At 54.8% G+C, this 20,495-nt stretch overlaps 7 protein-coding genes across 7 annotated transcripts; 4 read left to right on the top strand and 3 right to left on the bottom strand.

The window, feature by feature from the left end:
• Positions 1–82: 82 nt before the first annotated feature.
• Positions 83–4,186, bottom strand: CORC01_08782 (kinesin motor domain-containing protein; the record flags this gene model as incomplete). Its single annotated transcript, XM_022620412.1, has 3 exons — positions 83–1,736; positions 2,452–3,917; positions 4,013–4,186. 3 exons carry the CDS (start codon positions 4,184–4,186, stop codon positions 83–85), a joined length of 3,294 nt encoding a protein of 1,097 aa, XP_022473091.1.
• Positions 4,187–5,168: 982 nt separating this feature from the next.
• Positions 5,169–6,919, top strand: CORC01_08781 (GDA1/CD39 family protein; the record flags this gene model as incomplete). Its single annotated transcript, XM_022620411.1, has 3 exons — positions 5,169–5,397; positions 5,457–6,810; positions 6,862–6,919. 3 exons carry the CDS (start codon positions 5,169–5,171, stop codon positions 6,917–6,919), a joined length of 1,641 nt encoding a protein of 546 aa, XP_022473090.1.
• Positions 6,920–7,213: 294 nt separating this feature from the next.
• On the bottom strand, positions 7,214–8,437 carry CORC01_08780 (uncharacterized protein; the record flags this gene model as incomplete). The annotated part of the gene is made up of 3 exons (XM_022620410.1): positions 7,214–7,588; positions 7,641–8,237; positions 8,291–8,437. The coding sequence occupies 3 exons, from the start codon at positions 8,435–8,437 to the stop codon at positions 7,214–7,216; spliced, it is 1,119 nt and encodes a 372-aa protein (XP_022473089.1).
• A 707-nt stretch (positions 8,438–9,144) lies between these two features.
• Positions 9,145–10,113, top strand: CORC01_08779 (Ras-like protein Rab7; the record flags this gene model as incomplete). The annotated part of the gene is made up of 7 exons (XM_022620409.1): positions 9,145–9,174; positions 9,242–9,295; positions 9,360–9,455; positions 9,517–9,696; positions 9,750–9,794; positions 9,847–9,949; positions 10,004–10,113. The coding sequence occupies 7 exons, from the start codon at positions 9,145–9,147 to the stop codon at positions 10,111–10,113; spliced, it is 618 nt and encodes a 205-aa protein (XP_022473088.1).
• Positions 10,114–11,369: 1,256 nt separating this feature from the next.
• On the top strand, positions 11,370–12,830 carry CORC01_08778 (uncharacterized protein; the record flags this gene model as incomplete). Its single annotated transcript, XM_022620408.1, has 3 exons — positions 11,370–11,624; positions 11,677–12,450; positions 12,516–12,830. The coding sequence occupies 3 exons, from the start codon at positions 11,370–11,372 to the stop codon at positions 12,828–12,830; spliced, it is 1,344 nt and encodes a 447-aa protein (XP_022473087.1).
• A 2,926-nt stretch (positions 12,831–15,756) lies between these two features.
• CORC01_08777 (uncharacterized protein) lies at positions 15,757–17,241 on the top strand (the record flags this gene model as incomplete). Its single annotated transcript, XM_022620407.1, has 1 exon — positions 15,757–17,241. The coding sequence occupies one exon, from the start codon at positions 15,757–15,759 to the stop codon at positions 17,239–17,241; it is 1,485 nt and encodes a 494-aa protein (XP_022473086.1).
• A 689-nt stretch (positions 17,242–17,930) lies between these two features.
• On the bottom strand, positions 17,931–20,475 carry CORC01_08776 (WD domain-containing protein; the record flags this gene model as incomplete). The annotated part of the gene is made up of 4 exons (XM_022620406.1): positions 17,931–19,294; positions 19,343–19,453; positions 19,504–19,633; positions 19,687–20,475. The coding sequence occupies 4 exons, from the start codon at positions 20,473–20,475 to the stop codon at positions 17,931–17,933; spliced, it is 2,394 nt and encodes a 797-aa protein (XP_022473085.1).
• Positions 20,476–20,495: the final 20 nt, after the last annotated feature.

Here is a 20,495-nt window from a genome sequence, read left to right as displayed (position 1 = left end):
CTCCCAAAACACCATGCTTACCATTATCGTCTTGATGCTTCATAACAGTCGATAGTCGAGCTTTTTGCCCACTCCTTCCACACTACATATTCATTTTGCTTCCAACGGGCGGCCTCTCGCCGACCCAGCGCTCCTTATCGTCTCCAATCTTCCGCCGGAACATGCCCAGATCGCTCAGCAGGCTGCGCATGTACTCCTGCATGTCGCTGGCATTATCCTCCATGACATCCGAGTCGTACGCCGTATCGTCCGAGTCGTCGTACAATGACTCGGCGTCCTCGCCATTTTCCTTGCCCTCGAGACCCGCCGACTTGGCCCTCTGAGCCTCGTCCTCCGCTTCCTCGGCCTCTGGTGGCTTAATCGTGACGGCCGGGATCGGGTTCTTCAGACTCTCGAGCGCGAGCTTAAGATGCAGGCGCAATGCTTCGTTCTCCGTCTGTAGGCTGCGGATCTTGCCCTCGGCGACGAGACTTCGCTCCTCCATCATGCGCTGCATCGTAGCAACGTGGTTCTGGTACTCCTCAAGCTTCTCCTCCTGGTCCTTGGTATCCTTCTCCCGTCGTCGCGATTCCGAAACGGATAGCTGAAGGGCTCGAATCTCGTCCGCCATAGCTGCGATTTGGGCGTCGCGCTCCGCGGACGAAATCTGGTCCTGGTTGACAACTGCGCGCGTACGAATGCGCTTGGCTTGATCTGCGTAGCGAAGCGTCGACAGCGTCTCCTCGTAATCTGACGGCGCTATGCAAGCAATCATTGCCGTTTTACTGTTGCCTCCGAGCGAATCCTTCAACAGCCACGTGAGAATCGAGTCCCGGTACGGAACGACGTCCTTGCTGCGCTTTCTCGAACCAGCCTTGGCATCGGCGAGCGCTCCTATCACTCGACCGAGGGTCGTCAGCGACTTGTTGATGTTGCTACCTTCACGAAGCCGCTGGCCTGTTGCCTCCGTTGCCTTGGCACGTTCACTGCCAGCCAGATCGACCAGCCGAATACGCGAACTCCGCTCTGTCGTCTCGTCCGTTTCCATGTCGTGGTGGATCTGCTTGAGCATGATGGTGAAAACCGCGTGACTGCGACTACTCGTGTCGTTCATTCTGGTACTGGCAACGGTTCTCGATCTGTCTCCCATGGTCATGTATCGCAAAATCTCATTGAGATTGCGTACAGGCACCTCGGTCAGATCCTTCACGTACGGTCCCTCTGTCGGTGACTCCCTGATCTTGAGATAGTACGGCGGCTGATTGGCCACAACCGGAACGAGCAGATCGCGGACGTGCTCGTTGTAGACTTCAAAGTATGACACCCTGACGTTATAGGAAATATTGGGCGTCTCGTTTTGCGCGGACTCGATTCGCTCGAAGAGATCCTCGCACGTCCGAGGGATCAAGCCCGGCTGGTCTGGCGTTCCCATCATGGTGTAACTCTTTCCGGAACCCGTCTGGCCATAGGCGAAGATGCATGTGTGATAGCCCTCAAAGTTGTGGTCGAGAAACTCCTCGCCCAGACTGTTGTAGACGTCTTCCTGGTGCGCATAATTCTTGTCACTAAGGTCGTGACTCCAGAAAGAGTTGTCAAATGTGAAGCTCTTTTCCTCGATAACCTTTCTGGTCTTTGCTCTCGCGTTCGCAGGGTCGTTGTCGTTAGGCACGAGAAGCGTCGTTTGCTGGGTGATGGGGTCCATCTCTACTAGACACTCGGCACCACGCTCGATCTCTGGATTTTCTTCGTCAGTCTCTCTGCCTCACCACATCAGTAAGTCTTTCACGTACCTCTGGGCAGAAACGCCCGCACTCGGACAACAACTCGAACATTGCCTCCCCCGTCCATTCTGACCGGTCCATCGTGCGACCGCAGAGACGGGGTTGAAGCAGACGAGTAGAGAGCCGGCATCTCATAAACCGCTGGCGGTAGCAGTCGATGATCGAGAGACAATCCACAAAGGGTCTGCTTGAGGTCTTCCAAAATTGCGTGGTATCGTTGCCGTTGCGAAGCCCACATCCCAACATGAGGCGGTCGGGCTTGTTTACTCGGTTGCCCAATTGGGAGGACAGCTGGTGGGGCCGAGTTGCCAGGGCAGTGACGCCACACTTGCTATGCGGTGTGCTGTATACCTGGGGTAGGAATGTAGGGGTACGAGTACGTATCTTTCCGGAGCGTCATCGACTTGCTTTTTTGGTGACAGAGAAACAGCGGAATAGGGAAAAGAGATTGTATCGAGCGTGTGATAATTTTTTGCAAGACGGAGGAAGAACCGTCTCTTCACAATGATGCGTCAAACGGCGTCGCTGCCGGTGTATTGTGGAAGAATCAGGTGACAGACACTCGTGTTCCGTTGGTGTAAACAAATCGCCTTGCAAACGCAAACCTAGTAAACATTCGGCACCTCTATGACGGTGTCAACACCGAACGCCACGTAGTCTAATGACTTGTATCTCTACATTGGTGACTTACGGCCGTCTAAGCCCCTTGCCCAAAAGCTCTGAGCCCACCTCTATGATGATCTTTTCATTTGGGAATTGCTTCTTCTTGGCCAGAATCGTGTCCTCCGCATCCATCGTCCTTAGCAGATCCGATACTTCACTGTCACCTGGTGTGCAATAGACCAAGTTGCCCAGTGCGAGAAGCATGCCCTGCAGTGCCTCTGGCGAAGACTCCTCTTGTCCAATGGCTTCCAACACCGATGCGGCCAGCTCTACCGCATCGCCATCTGGCAATACATCTCCCGACTTCTCACGTCTTGCTTTGTTGCTGAACAGTGCCAAATTGAACATCAGGGACGAAGCGGACACGCGAATATTATTGTGGCTGTCGTCCAAAAAACTCGACGAAATCAGCTGGATGACTGGTGCTCTCAAAGTCTCGTTTCGAAGAATTTCCTCCGGGAAGAGCGGCGTGGAAAAGAAGTTGCACGCCATTTGCAGCGTGACCAATCGCAAGGCATACGGGCAGTCGCTGCGTGAGTTGACGAGGTTGAGGATTGCCAAAACAGCCGCGTGCCCCTTTTCCTCGGCAAAGTAGCCGCTAAACCTTGCGTCGACGAGCGCACACCTGAACAAGTCGACGATGGTAAAAAGAATCTCGATGGGCAACGACTGCACTGATGCCTGCAGAAACCCCGAAAACTCGACCATGTTCGGGAGCATGGCGGCGGCAGCACCCTGCTTATCGCGGGCTTCAATGAACTGCTTGGTCGCCTGCACGGCTGGTTCGTTTGCTGCCGACCCCATCTTGCCGAGTAATTTGGCCAGTGGAGGCACCTTCGAGAACAAGACTGGCTTTGCATTTGGGTTGGAAAAGTTGGGAAGTTTGAGGGACTCGTGAGGATGCCTAGGCCAAGCCATCTGTAACAAGAGCTGGACGTTGCCTCGAAGAGCAGCAGGATCAGCACCTGCCCACTCGTTCTCCTTTTCCCCGTGCAAATACGTGATAAATGTCGGGGTTGCTCGAGGGTAGTTCTTCCCAGGAAGTGGTGTGAGCTGGGCAACGTCCACTTTAATAAACGTAGCCTTGCTGCCTGCCTCTGCGGACACTTCATCGAAGACGGGTGAGATGGCCCTGCAAGGAGGGCAAGTAGAGGAGGTGAACAAAACAACAGCACATGAGTTTTTTGCAGAATCAAGGACGGCGTCCAGCTCTTGAGAGCTACTGACAATCCTGATACTTGCCCGGGGGGTTGTGGGATGTGGCGCTGATCCGAAGCCTTGGGGCGTGGGATTGTTCTGGATACCAAGGATTGAACCATTTTGTCTGTTGGAGTTTATGACCTGGTTCAGTTGAGGCATGAGCATCCTGCCCATCGGAGAGCTGAGTACAGCATCAGGCATCTTGATGATATGCTCTGGGATGCCCTTTCCAATCAAGAACTGAGAAAACGAGTCTGAGAAGTTGTTGCAGTTGTGTTTCCACAGATCGTAGGCCTGGAGGTCGGTTAGCCATGATCAACTCAAGAGCAATTTTAGCCCACCTCGGCTGTAAATATTGGTCTCAATGATTCCAGGAACTCTTCAATCACCTCCATAGGTAATTCTGTCTTTCCAAGGAAAATCCGCTCCATGGGCTGGCCCAGATGAGACGTGCCTGGAGTAATGTCCACGATGCCACCATCGTAGACGTACTCACGGCCGTTGAGTTGGATGGATGTGTGATATATCGCATCGAGGTGAAATCCAAGCATGCCCTGAGACATTTGCCGTGCAAGCCCGCGGGACAGATCGTATGTTAGGAGATGGACATCCATCTCGAGAGGCTTCGCTCAGCCTAGACAGGGATCCAACGTCTACAGTGGAAAGTGCTGCGATCAAGTCGAAGAGTGGAAAGGCTGTGTTGCTAGCGGATCAGGTGCAAGATATGATTCAAGCTTTATTTCGCAGAGGTTTTGGTTTTTCTCTTAGTCCTGTTCCTGGACGTCGTTCAAATAATCGCTACGCCGGAGGCAACAAGCCGTAGTCGTAATAGTCACTGGACGAGAAGCTTCCAGGGTCCTGTCACAGTGTCGGATCCGGTGGAGGAAGCGCCACACGTGGCGTTTAGTCCACTTGCTTATCGATAATGTGTCTTTCGAGAGACACGTTATCTTACCTTACCTTAAGGTAAGGTGTAGCACGGGTAGGTAAGCTGCAGAGCAAGTGTCAAGGAATAGTCAGAATGTGAAGGAGCGGCTGCGCAATTTAGGGGGCGTAGCAGGGAGTCAGTGGCCCCGCCCCCTAATCAGGGAGCCGGCCATTAAGGTGTACGCGACGGGATGGACGCCTGGTTCAGCATTTCAGTGGACTCGCGTTGTCCCCGCTGGCGCACCCAAGATTAACAAACTGCCAGCTCAAGACAGGGATGTCTGGATTTTGATAGCCTCTCAGGCAAGAGAAAATCTGCAATTGCCATTGAACCCCCTTCAAGGCCACCGTACCTTGCATCTCCTCACCCCCCTTGGACGACGTCTCCCTACATATACGACTTCTGCACTTTTTTCCGGGGCCTGTGCCACCGTCCCATCTCGTCCGCTCTTTCTTTCGGCCATCCGCACTTTTTTGTTTCCTCGAGTCGCCCCGTGCTGCTCCCTTTGTAATCGGCCCTCGGTTCAGTCCAGTCCACTCCTTTGTCCCGTCCTGACGGCGCTGTACCTCGTGAATGCATTACCTTGTGTTCCCCTAAGCACCAACGACACGCGACCAATGCGAAGAACATCTGTGTCGCTGCCGACGAAGCAACCTGCGCGAGATCCACACGAAAAGCCAGGTCGATTTGCACCTGCTCAACGGAATACTGGCCTGTTTGCGGCGTTGAGAGATATGTCTCAAGCACAGAAGACGAGATGGATGAGGACGGGCGCCATTGCCTTCTTCGTCGTCTTTCTCTTCTGGTATCTGTCTCCTAGAGGCGTCAACGTCTACAATGGCGGAGGTATGCGATGACTTGTTGATCTCCACACCAACGGGTCCGTACTAACACCTTTCTGACAGTATCGAAAGGCGGCGCTGGTGGCCAGGTCCCTACCGATGCCTCGTACGGCACCGACAAGTGCACTCAGTCCAGCTCCAAGTCTAAGCCTATCGTCCAGTACGTCTTGATGATCGACGCCGGCAGCACGGGATCCAGGATCCACGTTTACAAGTTCAACAACTGCGGCGCCACCCCCGAGCTGGAGCATGAGGAATTCAAGATGACGGAGAAGTCTGTTGGTGGTCTCAGCAAGTATAAGGACGACCCTGAGGCCGCTGCTGTTTCTCTTGACGCTCTGATGGAGGTTGCCATGACGAACGTCCCCGATAAGCTCAAGTCCTGCAGTCCTGTCGCGGTGAAAGCGACGGCTGGACTCCGCATGGTTGGAGCTGAGAACGCCGAGAAGATCCTTGCTGCTGTGCGCAACCGCCTCGAGACCAAGTACCCCTTCCCCGTCGTTTCCAAGGAAGATAACGGAGTTGCAATCATGGACGGCGCCGACGAAGGTGTCTACGCCTGGATCACCACCAACTACCTCCTCGGAAAGATTGGCGGCCCCGACAAGAGTCCCACTGCTGCCGTCTTCGATCTGGGTGGTGGCTCGACCCAGATCGTCTTCGAGCCCACCTTCAAGGGAGCTGCGGACGGAGGCATGCCGGAAAAGCTCGCCGAGGGCGACCACAAGTACGACCTGGCCTTTGGTGGACAAAAGTTTGAGCTCTACCAGCACTCTCACCTGGGATACGGCTTGATGAGCGCCCGCAAGGCCGTGCACAAGCAGCTGATCGAGGAGATCTTTGAGAGCAAAAAGTCCGACGACAGCTGGGTCAAGCAGCCCATCATCCACCCTTGCATTGCTCCCGGCATGGTTAGAGAGGTCGAGGTCGAGCTCGATGAGAAGCACCCCCTCGGCAAGACTGTGACCTTCAACATGACCGGTCCCTCCCAGCCCGCTCCCGCTCAGTGCCGCAACCTTGCCGAAAAGATCTTGAAGAAGGAAGAGAACTGCAAGCTTGCACCCTGCTCTTTCAACGGTGTCCACCAGCCGTCACTGGCCAAGACCTTTGGCCGCGAGGACGTCTACATCTTCTCTTACTTTTACGATCGTACCAAACCCCTCGGCATGCCTGACTCTTTCACCTTGCGCGAGATGCACGACCTTGCCAACTCTGTTTGTGGCGGTGAGAAGTCATGGGATTTGTTCGCCAGCATTCCTGGTGCTCTGAAGGAGTTGCAGGACCGTCCTGAGCACTGCCTCGACCTCAACTTCATGATGGCTCTCCTCCACACCGGCTACGAGATGCCCATTGACCGTGAGGTCAAGATTGCCAAGAAAATTAAGGGCAACGAGTTGGGCTGGTGCCTAGGTGCTAGGTGAGTCTTGACCAGTCATTGAGAAATCATGCAGAAGCTAACGTGTCACAGCTTGCCACTCCTTTCTCCCGGATCCGGCTGGAAGTGCAGAGTGAACCAGGTCAACTAGACCAGTGACCTATCTCGCGACAAGATTGTGCAAGCCTCCCCTGGCGTTGGCTGGCTTGCAGTATTATAGATTTTTAATTCCACGACAGAAATGGGAATGTTCGATTACGAATAAGTGTATTTGAGACCAATGAAGGCTACATGGTGGATGCAGGAGACGCATCAGTACACGGATCAACGGCGGGCGTGCCATGTCTCGAATGGTTTTCCATGGGTATCAGGAATAAAGACTCGTTAAGGCGAAGCCACTTGTTAGAATCAACTACGCTCGCGGGAAAAGTAACCGAAATTCCTTTCAAAGCGGTGCCGCCACCATGCTTATCACGTCTTCGATCACGTCCTCGGCACCCACCCCTTCCAGTATGGACTCGATAGCTTCTAGTTGGCTGCCCCACTGCATGCTCCTTTCCTGTTTTGCGTGCACAATCCGGATCCGATGCAAGTAGACTTTCCTAATGGCCAGGTGAACGAGAGCCGGCGTCACAAAGTTCAGGCGGTGCAAGGGGGCGAGGCATCTGAGCAGCTGGTCGAGGTGCTTCGTAGCAACTGGCTCGATGCCGCCAGCAACCGCGCGGTGCATTCTCATATACGTGACAATGTTCATTTGATAGCGCAGCACGTCCACATTGACCTGCACTTCTCGGCTAAGCTTAGCCAGCGATGCGATGTCCTACAGAAAGTTAGCTCCCAGAAGACCGAACACTTCGCGAATGTTCACTTACACCTTCACTTAAAAGGGGATCCTCACTGACCGCCATCGCCTCCTCGTTGATGCTCTTTTTTACCACGCTTTCGGTGCTGGCAGTCTCGGCATCGTTGGTACCCTCGTAGGCTTCGTCCAGGTTGGCAAAGCCATCGTCGGGGTCGTGCCAGTGCGCGATGAAGAAGTAGTCGTTCAAGTGCAGCGTGACGTGAGCCTTGCCTCCGCTCTCGGCAGCCAGCGCAGCCACGAAGAGAAACTGCTTGGGAGCGGTCTGGACGGAGGTGCGGGTGAAGATCCGGCGGGTGCGTAGGAGCTCGAGGACCTGAATCTGCACCGCCTTGGGCGCGCGGTCTAGGTTCCGGGCGAGGATGACGTTGGCGATGGAAGAACCGGCAGCGCCGCCGGGGGCGGTAGGGCTGGAGGCGTTGACGGCGGTCAATGGGGAGATTCCGGCGCGGGAGTAGAAGTAGGAGTCGGTGCGGGTGCGCAGCGGCGAACCTGATCTGGTTGCTGCAGGCGACTGCGCTATGAGGATGGAGGATGCAAAGTCCTCCAGGGTGGTTTGCGGAGTGCAATCCACGACGGCGCACGTCAGACCAAAGGTCTTGGTCGCGATCTGCTGTAGGTTAGTGACGTGGAAAACGGGACGGCTACAACAGGTGCGCTCACAAGCTGGAGCTCTTCAATGAGCTCATTGAGGGCGACGGGCGGAGTGCTGACGATGCAGTGTTCTCGGTTGACCAGGCACAAGAAGGCGGCGAGCTCGAGGTCGCTCAGGCCGTGGACCTTGGTCAGGAGATCTTCTTCATCCGCCATGAGGATCGGGTGAGGTGAGTGTCAAAAGGCCCATCAGCGCATGCTGGGCAACAGACGTAGTCTTGCGGTTTGTTTGCCCCCAGCATACATGTGATGTGCGACTAGAGGTGGGAGGTCTTGGTCCTCGCAGGAATTCCAAGTGATGAGGGCGTGCTCCCGCTGAACTCAGTTCGCCTGGGCCGTCCGCGTCCACGGGTCGTTCAGTTGATGAGGAATGTGTGGCTGGAGCGGCGTTGAGTTCACCAAGGTACAGTGCATTGAGCACCGTCGTTCACTACCAGCAGCGCCTTGCTGGCCTGCTCTAGGTTCATCAAGTTCCATGTTACGTCAGCCACAATGACAACAGCAGCAACGCACCTGACGATAGACACTCGGAGCCCTTCCTGGTTAGACCCAGCACTGGAGGCAGCTCTTTGATAGGCTGAAACCTGGATATGTGACGGTAGCTCTCAGTACCGCCTGCTTCCCTGTCAACCTCCACCATCACTTTCCGTCAATCGGTCTATCGACCAGCACTTGACACCAACCAACCACCCCTGACCGCAAGACACCGGTCCGTTTTCGATCACTTTGACATCCGAACCGATAAGAAACCCCAACCGCGACCGAAACTTTCGTAAAACTCCGTAGACCGACCAACTGTTGACGCCGACACTTTTGACCATCCCCTGTTCTACACGTACCTCCGGCGAGGCTCTCGATCCAAAATGTCATCGAGAAAGAAGGTCCTCCTCAAGGTGGGCTCTCATCCAGCGCTGCATCACGTCGTGGCGCGGCATAATTGACCATGTCGTATTCTTGCAGGTCATTATCCTTGGCGACAGCGGTGTCGGCAAGACGAGTCTGATGAACCAATATGTGAGTGTCCGCGTGCCTAGCAACACCCGGAGGAGACTGGCGCTGACTTGAATGTTTCACTCAGGTCAACAAGAAGTTCAGTGCAAGCTACAAGGCCACAATCGGCGCCGACTTCCTGACGCGCGAGGTTCTCGTCGACGACCGACAGGTGACGATGCAGGTAGGATTAGACAGACATAACGATTCATCAACAATCCGGACAAGCTGACGACGGACGATAGCTCTGGGATACGGCAGGACAAGAGCGCTTCCAGTCTCTGGGTGTCGCCTTCTACCGCGGCGCCGATTGCTGCGTGCTCGTATACGATGTCAACAACTCCAAGAGTTTCGACGCCCTGGACAGCTGGAGGGACGAGTTCTTGATCCAAGCGTCGCCGCGGGACCCGGACAACTTCCCATTTGTTAGTGGCCGGTTCACGCTAGAATTTTCGAATCGATGCTGACGAGCGACTAGGTCGTTCTCGGGAACAAGATTGATGTTGAGGAAAGCAAGAGAGTGGTGAGTGCGCAAGAACGGCTCTTTCCTGTACAGTTGACTAATGGTGTTGTAGATCTCGACCAAGCGCGCCATGACCTTTTGCCAATCCAAGGGCGGTATTCCCTACTTTGAGACCAGCGCAAAAGAGGCTATCAACGTTGAGCAGGCATTCGAAGGTTGGTGCTGTACCATAAGCGTGTGGCAGCAGGAATACTAACTTCATCACCTAGTCATTGCGCGGAACGCCCTAGCCCAGGAGGAGTCTGAGGAATTCAGCGGCGATTACCAGGACGTCATCAACATCCCCATCGAAAACCCCCGGGACGGATGTTCGTGCTAAGTTGCTATTGGGTAAGCAGCTGGTTGATGTTGGGCGAATCGAGGACGTGGGCGGCACACAGTATTAGGCCCTGTCCGACTCGCATTATGTTTAGTCCAATGGCCTTTCCACATATCGTTTTTTTGGCCTTGGCTTGATGTTGCATATCCTGTACTGGTGCGAAAGGTGTTTAGAGGTTATTATTGGAATTTGATCCAGGGTTTATTCGTATGATGCCAGTGGCCGCTTCTGCGTCGTAAATGGCTTGTCCTGCCTGCAACCGTCCTGGAAGGTAAGGTTCTTTCTGGGCGAGAGGATCTGGAAGTGGCAAACATGCCTTACTGGGAACCTTTCATCTCAACTGGCAAGCGCGGAGCAGTGGAGAGAATCCATTTACTGCAACCTGTGATCATCACCGGCCCGAGCTGACGGATCATTCTTGCCGTCTTGTCATCAGACTCCGCTGAGGAGAATGGATCCGAGGTTGCGCTAAAGCTCCAAGCCGGAGACCGGCACTAAGTCCGGCCTGGCAACTTATGCTCTCTGTAAGCTTTGCGGGCGGCGTCATGCACGGCTTTGTCCAGCGGCGGCAGCCTAGAGGACCAAAAGGTTGCGTCTCGTGCTCTAGGCAGGATTTAGCAAGCACAGCAAAGATCCTCATCCTGTTAACTTGCCTTACCTTACTGAGGGAGGCTGAGACTCGAGACGTAGTGGCATGCAATCGACTCACCGCTATTGGTTGCCGGCACTTGGGACGAATACAGGGGGTATTTTCGCCCGTGCCTTTGAAACTCAACCTTGAAGAAACACCCTTAATTAACACATTGACACGAATCCCTTGAAAGTAAACGCTCCAACGACAGCAAAAAATCCGGACGACGCATCCACGTCAAGAAGCTCGTCCAGGCTTCCTCGAGGGTTTGCCTTGTTGAGGTCTTTTGCTCTCCAGGGAACCGCTCCATAATCGTCATTATCAACCTTCGACGGCCCGAGAAAACAGTTGGCGGACGGCATATCGTGCCGTGCTGCACATGCGCCGAGTTGAGCGACAGGACTTTCGGCCACCGCCCGTCCCCCTCAAACGCGATTATTTGTGAGGTTTTTCGAGAGTTTGCTGCTGTTTTTGCCCTCCCCGTGGTCAAATGCCTGCAGCGTCGACGGCGACCTTGGACTACCTGAAGGCGGACAACCCTTCCTGATCCCGCAACTCCTCTTCCGTCTACCTACCTCGCGACGACGACGCGCGCGACGACGAAGCGCGAAATCCCGAAACGAAAATGGCACCGACCGAGCCTATGTTGCCCGCCGCGCTGGCACCACCCGAGCATCATGACCGTCCTCCGAGGAGGTCGTTCTCGAGCACCGACAGGCTGAGCGTCTCGGTCGCGTCTACAACTAGGTCGAGGTCGACAGTGCGGTCATCTGGGTGGCAGACGAAGATGGGGTTGGGCGGCGTTGCGAGGCGGACGCTGGGCATTTCGTTGCTGCTTGTGACAGTGCTGCTGTGGACGATATCCAACTTTTTGGCATCTGTGAGTTGGCCATGGTGTTTTGCGGTGGACTGGCGCAGCTGACAATTGGCAGTACATCTTTTCAGATCATTCTTACGACAAGCCCTTTTTCGTGGTGTATATGAATACGTCAATTTTCGCGGTGTCTCTGATACCGATGTTAGTGCGGTTCCTGATGCAGCACGGCTTCGAGGGTCTACGACGCGAGGCGATGGTGGTCTGGAACGAGCAGAGATACGGCAAGGACCTCAAGACGACCGAGGACGAGGAAGATACGGTCGCGGGGGAACGTCTGCTGGTCGATGACGAGCCGAGCTTGGAGATGGAAAGGTTCGAGACGACGACAAGGGTCGAGCAGCTTACGTTTCGGGAGACGGCCATCATCAGCCTTGAGTTCTGCATGCTGTGGTTTTTTGCAAACTATTTCGCGTCGGCGTGCCTAGAGTACACGAGCGTCGGGAGCGTGACGATCCTCAACTCGACGAGCAGTGTTTGGACGCTCGTCTTCTGCGCCGTGATGGGGGTCGAGGGATTCACGGCGCGTAAGCTGATTGGCGTGATGGCGTCGTTAACGGGCATCGTGCTGATATCGACGGTGGACCTGTCCGGGTCGAGCGACGAGAACCGCGGGTCGTTCCCGCACAAGACGACGGCGCAGATTGCCATTGGGGATCTCATGGCTTTTGTGAGCGCCATCATCTACGGACTTTACGTGACTGTGATGAAGAGGCGGGTTGGCAACGAGGACCGGGTGAATATGTCGCTCTTCTTCGGCCTGGTTGGACTCTTTAACTTGGTGTTCCTCTGGCCCGTGTTCTTCATCTTGCATTTCACTGGGATGGAGCCAGTAAGTCACACCACACGCCCGTTTCATCTTCTGTGGGCTTTCAATGTCTAATAAATGACGAACAGTTCTCATTCCCTCCCACGGCCAAAATCTGGGCCATTGTTATTAGCAACTCGCTGTCGTCCTTCATCAGCGACATGTCGTGGGCGTATGCCATGCTGCTCACTACTCCGCTGGTCGTGACAGTCGGCCTGTCCCTCACGATTCCCCTGTCGCTCATTGGCGAGATGATCCAGTACTCGCAGTACTCCAGTTGGGTGTACTGGGTCGGCGCGGCCGTGGTGCTCCTCTCGTTTTTGTTCATCAACAACGAGAGCCACGAAGACGAGACAAGCGACAAGAGCCCCGAGGCAGGATCCCGGGGAGGAGCCTCGCAATGATCAAAGATATTCCCATAGCAAGAAAGCTGTAATTCGAGAGCAGAGAGGCGCTCGGGGGAGGGATAGACGTGTTGCATGGACCACGGCGTTTACATACAGAGTACGGCGCTTTAAGTGTTGAAATTCCCCTGGCGCGCTGTGAATCTGAGCAGTCTGCTCAGTGTTGTCATTAATACGATTCACTTGCACCATACCGTATTGTCAAATGCGCGCGAGAACTGCCCCTCGAATGACTTCACTATTTGATTGTTCAAGGTCAAGTTGGTAAGATAAGACCAGGCGTCAATTTCACATGTGCATGCTTTGGAAGGATTCACTATTCCAATATGAGCGGATGATTCGGAGGAGCGGCAATTTTCCGTTCCCCATGGTGGGTGAATGGTCCGTTGTTGAAGATTGAGCGCGTCGAGGTAAGCTGGTGTGACTAGGGTTTGGGAAGGTCGGCTGAGCATGACAAGACGGGATTTTGCAGAATCCGATAACGGGTTTTTGTAAAATACGATGCATATTTTTCTTCCTTGATTTGAGGAGGGGATCTGCAGGCGCATGGCGAGCCGTGCAATCGGATTCGCCGCCTCTAGTTCAATGCTCCAAAATTCTTGAGCCGTGTGATCCTTGGTTGTTGCCGGGCCCTGCCCCTGCTTTTGATAGAGTTGCGGGAATTGCTAAACTCTGTTATGACTTGAATTGGGGGTTTTTTTTTTTTTTCCAATGTTCCTTTTTTGGCAGAGGTATGCTGCATAACCGAAGACTGAGAGTCTTGGGTTACATTGAGGCTGAGAGATGGGCGGAAACCATGGGAAAGCGGTTTGTTAGGGAGAGTCATGCAAGCTGTTTTACAGACTTGTGAGATTGTATTGCAAGTATATAGCGCAACAAAGGAGCGGCAAGTACCTTAGAGAAAGTTGGTGACTATCTATCAAAAGGATGTTTACACCTGACAGAGTAATGAGGTACCCAATTGGGAAGGTAGGTAGAGAGGCGTGAGAAGGAAGGGATCACTTGCTGTCGGCGCGGGCAGCAAGAATGAGGTGGCTTGACATCGCGGGTCCTACCAGAGTTGATGGCCCGCAGGAAAGCCGATCGCTGGGGCGCTTCCTCCTGCAGAAGGTCCAGTCACCAGTCACTGGTCTAGGGTAATGCAGCATACATGGCGGCACAAGGATGCATTGCCCGTGTCTCGTTAGTCTTGCCAACTTTTTGCTCCTGCAATTCCACCTTCCAGGCTTTTGGGGACCGAGACATTGAAAAGAACGGAAACGCATCAGGCAGGAACACGGGCACGCGGGCAGGAACAGCCATTGGAAGCCACCGTAGAGACAAGGAACAGCAGAGTAGACGGGCAAGCCACAGTGGACCGGGGAAAGTGTCGGACATGCAGCGTGTCAATGCGAAGATGCTCCATTCGAATCCAGATTCCAGCCCGATGGATAAAAGTGGCCCTACGGGGCGAGACCGCGAATGACCAAAAGCAAAAGGACCCCTGACCCTGACCAGTGACGATGTCCTCCACATCCCTCGCCCCCCGCCCTTCCTTGACCTCGTCTGTTTACTGCTCGCTCCACGGTAGAAAACCCAAAGTGCCAAACCGCATTTCCATTTCTCTCTCATGGGAATTTCACATGGAGCCAAAGGCGGAATTTGCCTTCCCGTGGCGAGCGTGGCGGGGGTCGCTGAATACCTGAGCCGGCTGTGGTTTTGCTGTGAAGTCGTGGGTGATTGTGACCCACCTCAGTACCTTAGTTTCGCTTCTCTACTCGCTTCTCTACCTTACTATCCAAGAAAAATCTAGTTCCTAATTACATGTCCACGAGACCTTGACGCGATATAACAAAGCGTAGGTAGTGAGTTTCTATCGATTTGGGGAATAGTTCCCGCGAGGCAGCAGATAACTCCGATCTCCATCTCAGACGTCACCCCACTCTTCAATCCTATACGCCCGAGACCAGACCCGGGCTAACACCCGATGCAATCTTCGATGTAGTCCAGTTGACTCTCAAGATTCCATGCTTGGGGTGCGCACTAGCTTTCCGAGCCTCTCTTCCACCTCATCTCTCCGAGACTAGCTTCTTCCAACCCCGTTTGCCGGGCCCTGCTCCTGTCCCCGTCCCCTTTGGATCTTTAACTTTTGTCTCTTCATTACGGATACCTACCTTGCATACCAACCAAAGTGGAATCTTTCCGAGCAAGACTAGTCCCATCCCCTTGGAACCTACCCGAATCCTCGACTGCAAAAAGAAACAGAAAACCCAAGCTCCCGGGACAGCTCACTCCTCCTCATGGCTGCAATGCGTGGTGGCCCGGGCGATCGACCTCTTCTACCAGAGGTCACTCCAGCAGAAGAGCAGAAGCAGCAGAAGCTCTGACACTGCCGCCTTCTTCTCCATATTACCCTTCAAGTTTGCCACCCGCTACTCTAAGCCATTACTACCCTCCACTCCACCCAAGCGCAACTGCCACTGGTTCAGCCTCTCCCATGGAAAGAAAACGAGAGAGGGACACTCGATCATTAGCATCGACAGTCTACTGTGGATCGACGCTATAGCTTCCGTTTGTGGTTTCCGTCCGTTCTGTCCTTTCCCAGGTCCCTCTACATTATATTTCATTACGCCTTGCATTCGCCAAGGGGGCGTTGAGGAGGAGCAGCAGACAACAAGTCTTCTAGGACTACCGGTTACCTACCCTCTGTCTCTGCTCCTGTCTACACCTTGATTCTCGAGTAACAACCGCATTACCTCGGACTTGTGTTACACCAAGCATCCTTTGTCCTATTCTTCTCCTCTGCAAACACTGGGTGCCCGGTTCCTGTACACCACCTACGCCACGCCCATATCCAGTCTCCGACACGTTTCCTAGAAACCATCAGCCGCACCTCTCCGTCACGGGAGGCTTGACAAACAACGGCGCCGCGCGGATGCCCGTGACGATGACCTCACCAGCCGCAACGCCGGCCGAAGAAAAACAACGTCCCTTGTCCGAGTCCATCGCCGCCGCGACCCGATCTGTTCATGCAAAACTTAACAAGATAATCATTACCCGCCTGCCCTTGGCCATCCCGCCTCGTGCGGCAGATCCCTCCCTCTACGTTTCTGGCCTTCTTCACATCACGCCCATCTACGACACTTTTGAGTCACTATGGAAGACTATCGCAGAATCGCCTCAACTTTCTACCTTTGGCGAGGCCCATGATGACTGCAACCTAAACTTAGCTGACCTTACATCGGCCGCTCATATCGAATCTAACTCACAACACCAACCTGCTCTTTGCGAGCGAACACGGTCGATATTGACGTCGCTGTATCTACCTGCGCTCATGCGCTCTGATCGGCTGCGAGCCGACATTGGTTCCATCACCGGATGGGCTCCTGATGTTGTCAACAAGCAACTGGCCGCGGTCTCACAATCAGGACGACTTGCCGAGTTCACAAGGCACATGAAGCGCACCATTGAGAAGAAGCCCCACGTCCTAATGGCATACTCGTACATCTTGTTTATGGCCCTATTTGCTGGTGGGCGTTTCATCAGAGCAACTCTCGAGTCTGCGGGTACAGAATTCTGGGAGCAAATACCGTCGCCGATTCCACCCTCGCAGATACCCTGTCAAGTACGCGCACCACCATCGGGCACGGCGACTCCCACGGCAGCGCCGGTTGACCTGTCGCGGGGTGACGACCGTGGGAAGGCCGAAGTCGGCGCAAAACACATGCGCCACTCTCTACCACTGAGTTTTTTTCACTTTGCGACGGCGCTGGACGGCGAGGACCTCAAAAAAGAGTTTAAGAAACGGCTGGCGGAATCCGAGCACCACCTGTCACCGCGCCAGAGACGTGACATTATCCAGGAGGCCGTCTGCATCTTCGACAACATGCTCCTCCTCGTTGGGCAGCTGGACAATGTGTGCGACACGGACTTGGAGCACGGAGCTTCCATCTTGGAATCATGGGCATCATTGGCACCCGGCGGCCGTCTGCGCGACAGCGTCGCGGTTGCTCGAGACAGGAAGAGGGAGAAGACGACCTCAGTCGCAAAGGGTTCTGAGGACAGCGAGAAATCTGATTCGTGGCTCTCCAGGCATACGAGGCAAAAGGCATGTGAGACTCCGGAGTCGCATGCTTTGAGCGACTTGGAGAAACAGCCACCCGCTTGCTGCCCGGCTTCCAAGTCTATGAGATTCGAGCCGAAGCTCGCGGTACCACACAGAAAGGACAAGGGCCAGACGTTCTCGGCCGACGGCGCGGCTAACGCAGCGTCATCTGCAGGAGGTTTGACGTATAGTCAGTGGCAGATGCCACGTTCTGCCACCTCCTTGATATCTAACATTATCATCGTGGCGGGCTTAGCTGCGATTGTCAGCATGTTCTTCTTAGCAAGGAAAACGATGAAGGAAGGGGTCATCGCAGAAGAGGAATAGTAGACTAGACGGCTGGCATTGTGATAGCATAGCATGACGACCTCGGCGTTTCGGAGCGTTTTTCCATTCAGGGTACCTGCCGCATGGGATAGACGTTAGATACCCCCCTACTTGCATTTCCAGGTGTTTTGGTCTTTTATTTCTCCTATGACGTTGCATGGCAGTGATCGACGATTTGCGGCGTCCTCAGGAGGGCTACGACGGCTAGATGGCACATTCAGAACCAAGTTGTCCTTCACAAGTTGCAGTATTTTCAAGTACATGCTTGATGCTGCTTTCTGACATGTCTCATTATGTATAAGGGATTCCCTATCCCGCGAATGCCAATGGTATCTAGAAGCCCTCCGTGCAATCAATGCAATGCAAAGCGATGCTATGCGCTGTCTGCTACCAAGCCAACACTCCAAATCATTTCGAACCAACCCATCCCATCTCTAACCTTTTTTTTGCTCGTCGTCTCATGTAATATCACCGCCATACCAATGCTTTCAAAAAATAACTCCCATCGCGCCCCGATCCAGAGAACTTACCTCACGCGTGTATACAAATCGTACAAGAAAACAAAAAGGCCAGACGGTGAGGCGGACCTATCAAACTCTTCGTCATGACAAACCAATCATGACTCTTCGCCGTCTAGGGAAACAACCCCCATCAAGACGACTCTTTTTTCTTTTCTCCCCTTCTTTGGGTCAACACTCCGAGTGTGAGTCGCAGTCCTCGTCCCAATCGTCCGCGACGTCGGCCCACCCAGCCAAGTGCCGCTTGCCGCCGAACTCGCCTCCGGTACGCAGGTCCCACGCGTCGCGGCTGTCGTTGCTCTCTTGCCAGTGGCGCACCATGTAGTCGTCCGAGATGGTGACCAGCTTGCCCTCGTTGGACCAGCTGAGGCCCGTGACCTCACGGCGGTGGCCGCGGACGAGGGGGGTTCCGTTCCGAATGATGGGCACCTGAGCTCCGCCAGCGTTGAGGTTTTTCGAATGGAACGAGGACGTCGCGGCGCTCGAGGAGGTGGACATGGTCTCCGATGGCAGCAAGTGGCTCTGCATGTCCCAGTACTCCCGCATGGCGCGCTCATCGGTAGGGAAGATAATGGCACACTTATCCGTGCTACCGACGGCGAGAAGCTCGGTACCGGAGGTCGATACCGGTCGGAGGGCTCCACGGACGTAGAAGCTCTTAACATGGAAAAGATCGTGCTTGAAGCCGTATAGGGGCGACAAACCCTGCACCGCGGAGCCGGCCTTTTGGCGCGGTGGCCGAAGGGAGAGTTCGGGGGCGTGGCCGAGCATGAGGTGCGAGGTGGAGTACGCGTAGACGGTGTTATCCTTGCATACGGCGTACAGGCGGGCCGCGTCGCTGCTCAGCGCGAGAGAAGTAAGGCCGTAGGGGCGCCAGCGATGGGTACCCGGTTCGGCGGTCACGGCCAGGGGCGCGGCCTCCTTGTTGCGCGGGGTGATGTACCGAGTATCCCAGAGCTTGATGCAGGCATTCGCCTCTGAGGCGGAGAGGAGGAGGTGCTCACGACCTTCGGGCATATACTGTAGAGCAGTGACGGAGGCAGGAGATGTAACACTCTCGACCGTACGGGCGTGGGCATTGTCGAGCGTGTTGGTCGTTCGAGCCCAGAGGGGGCCACGGTTCCTATCACGGTGCACAATACCCTCCGGACCGCGAGTGGAAAAGGCCGCGGCGGGTGCCATGGAACATCGAAGATCCCAAATCTGGATCTTGCCATCACGGTCCGATGTGGCTACGACGTTTCCGTTGGCTTTACCAGGCTGAAACTCGACACGGCGCATAGATTGGAAGTGGCCGCCGTTCAACTCCACGGCCACCGTCTGCGACATGACGTCGAAGATCTTGCCGGAGCGGTCACCGCAGGCACTTGCCAGACGAAGATCGTCATTGGAAAAGGCGAGGTCCATGATGGCATTTTCGTGAGCCTGGATGACAATTTCAACCTTTGTCCGAGGTGTCGCTCCCAAGGGGGTTGTGGTCGTATCGAAGAAGCGGATGAAGCCTTCTTCGTCACCAATTGCCGTCATTGGGGCATCTGCGAGGCTTAGTTGAAGTCTGAGGTCTAGGATTCGGGGATACTCACTGTGACAACTTGCAAGACTGAAAGGAATAGTATTCGCTTGCGTCAGATGCGCGTTACACATGTGGACGTCGGTGCTTCGGCTCCAGAAGGATGCCGTACTTGCCCTTGAGTCTATTGAACGTTAGTTATAAAGTCTTGTTCTGTGTAGGCAAATGACTCACCAAAAGCAGGATACTCGAGATGCTCACGCCCTGGACGAGGCGTGCTGCCCTGCTCCCGGAGCAGCAGCTGAGCACCAAAGCCGCGGTTGCGTAGCTTGATCACGGGCAGAGGCCGGTACTCGGAAACGACCTGATATCGGTAAGCATAAGAAGCGTGCGTACATCTTTAGAAATCAGACATACCGGCTCATCTTTGGGCGGCAGGGGAAGCTTGGCAATAGCTGCAATGGCCTTTCCCCTACTTGAAGCGGGAATCCCTGCCCGGTTGCACTTGAAATAGTCAATCAGCGTAGACCTGGGCCGAAGACCTTCGTATCCTGCATTCGCAAAATTACTGGCAGTCAAGGAGCTAAGCCTCCGTGCGAATTCGTCCGATGTAGCTTGAGGTCCTGTCGGATACGTCCTGCCCAAAACTGCCGTGTGACTACCTGAGGGCGAAGGCGAGCCCATGGGGTGATCCTCGAGTCCGGCATTCTCATTCTGTTCCAACGGTGACCTCGCGACGGGGCTCCGACCCAAAGGGTAGTCCTCATTCAAGTCCTCCAGCTGAGTCCTTGAACGCTTCGTGTTCGAGTTGCGGCTTGACGGTGGCAACTTCATGGGTATTGCGTTGACGACGCTCCGCTTCCGCTTCCTCGGACCATCTTCGCTGCCAAAAGGGGAGAGCAAGCTGCTGCTGTGGTTCGACGTGGGCGATATCGGTTCGTTGAAGCGGGGGGTGGATCGTGGGGGTGTTGTTTGAGCGTTGAGTGCCAGACTGCGCAGCTCGCCGAGGGCTGGTCTTTCCCGAGATATCTGGGAGGGCATACCGCGAGGGGTGAAGAAACGACGGAATTTCCGGGGCGTCAAGATGGACTTCTTCTTTTCCTTTCGAGAGATACGTGACGGCGGAGAGGAGGGGAGGGTAGGAGACGATGCCGGAACAAGGCCATCGCTCGGTGGCGGGCTGGCCATGCCGCCGTGGTAGACCATGACGCTGGAGGTGATGATGA

Source organism: Colletotrichum orchidophilum (assembly GCF_001831195.1).
Source record: "Colletotrichum orchidophilum strain IMI 309357 chromosome Unknown Scaffold_76.1, whole genome shotgun sequence".
Taxonomy (NCBI): Eukaryota; Fungi; Ascomycota; class Sordariomycetes; order Glomerellales; family Glomerellaceae; genus Colletotrichum; species Colletotrichum orchidophilum.
This window is presented reverse-complemented; position numbering and strand designations above follow the sequence as displayed.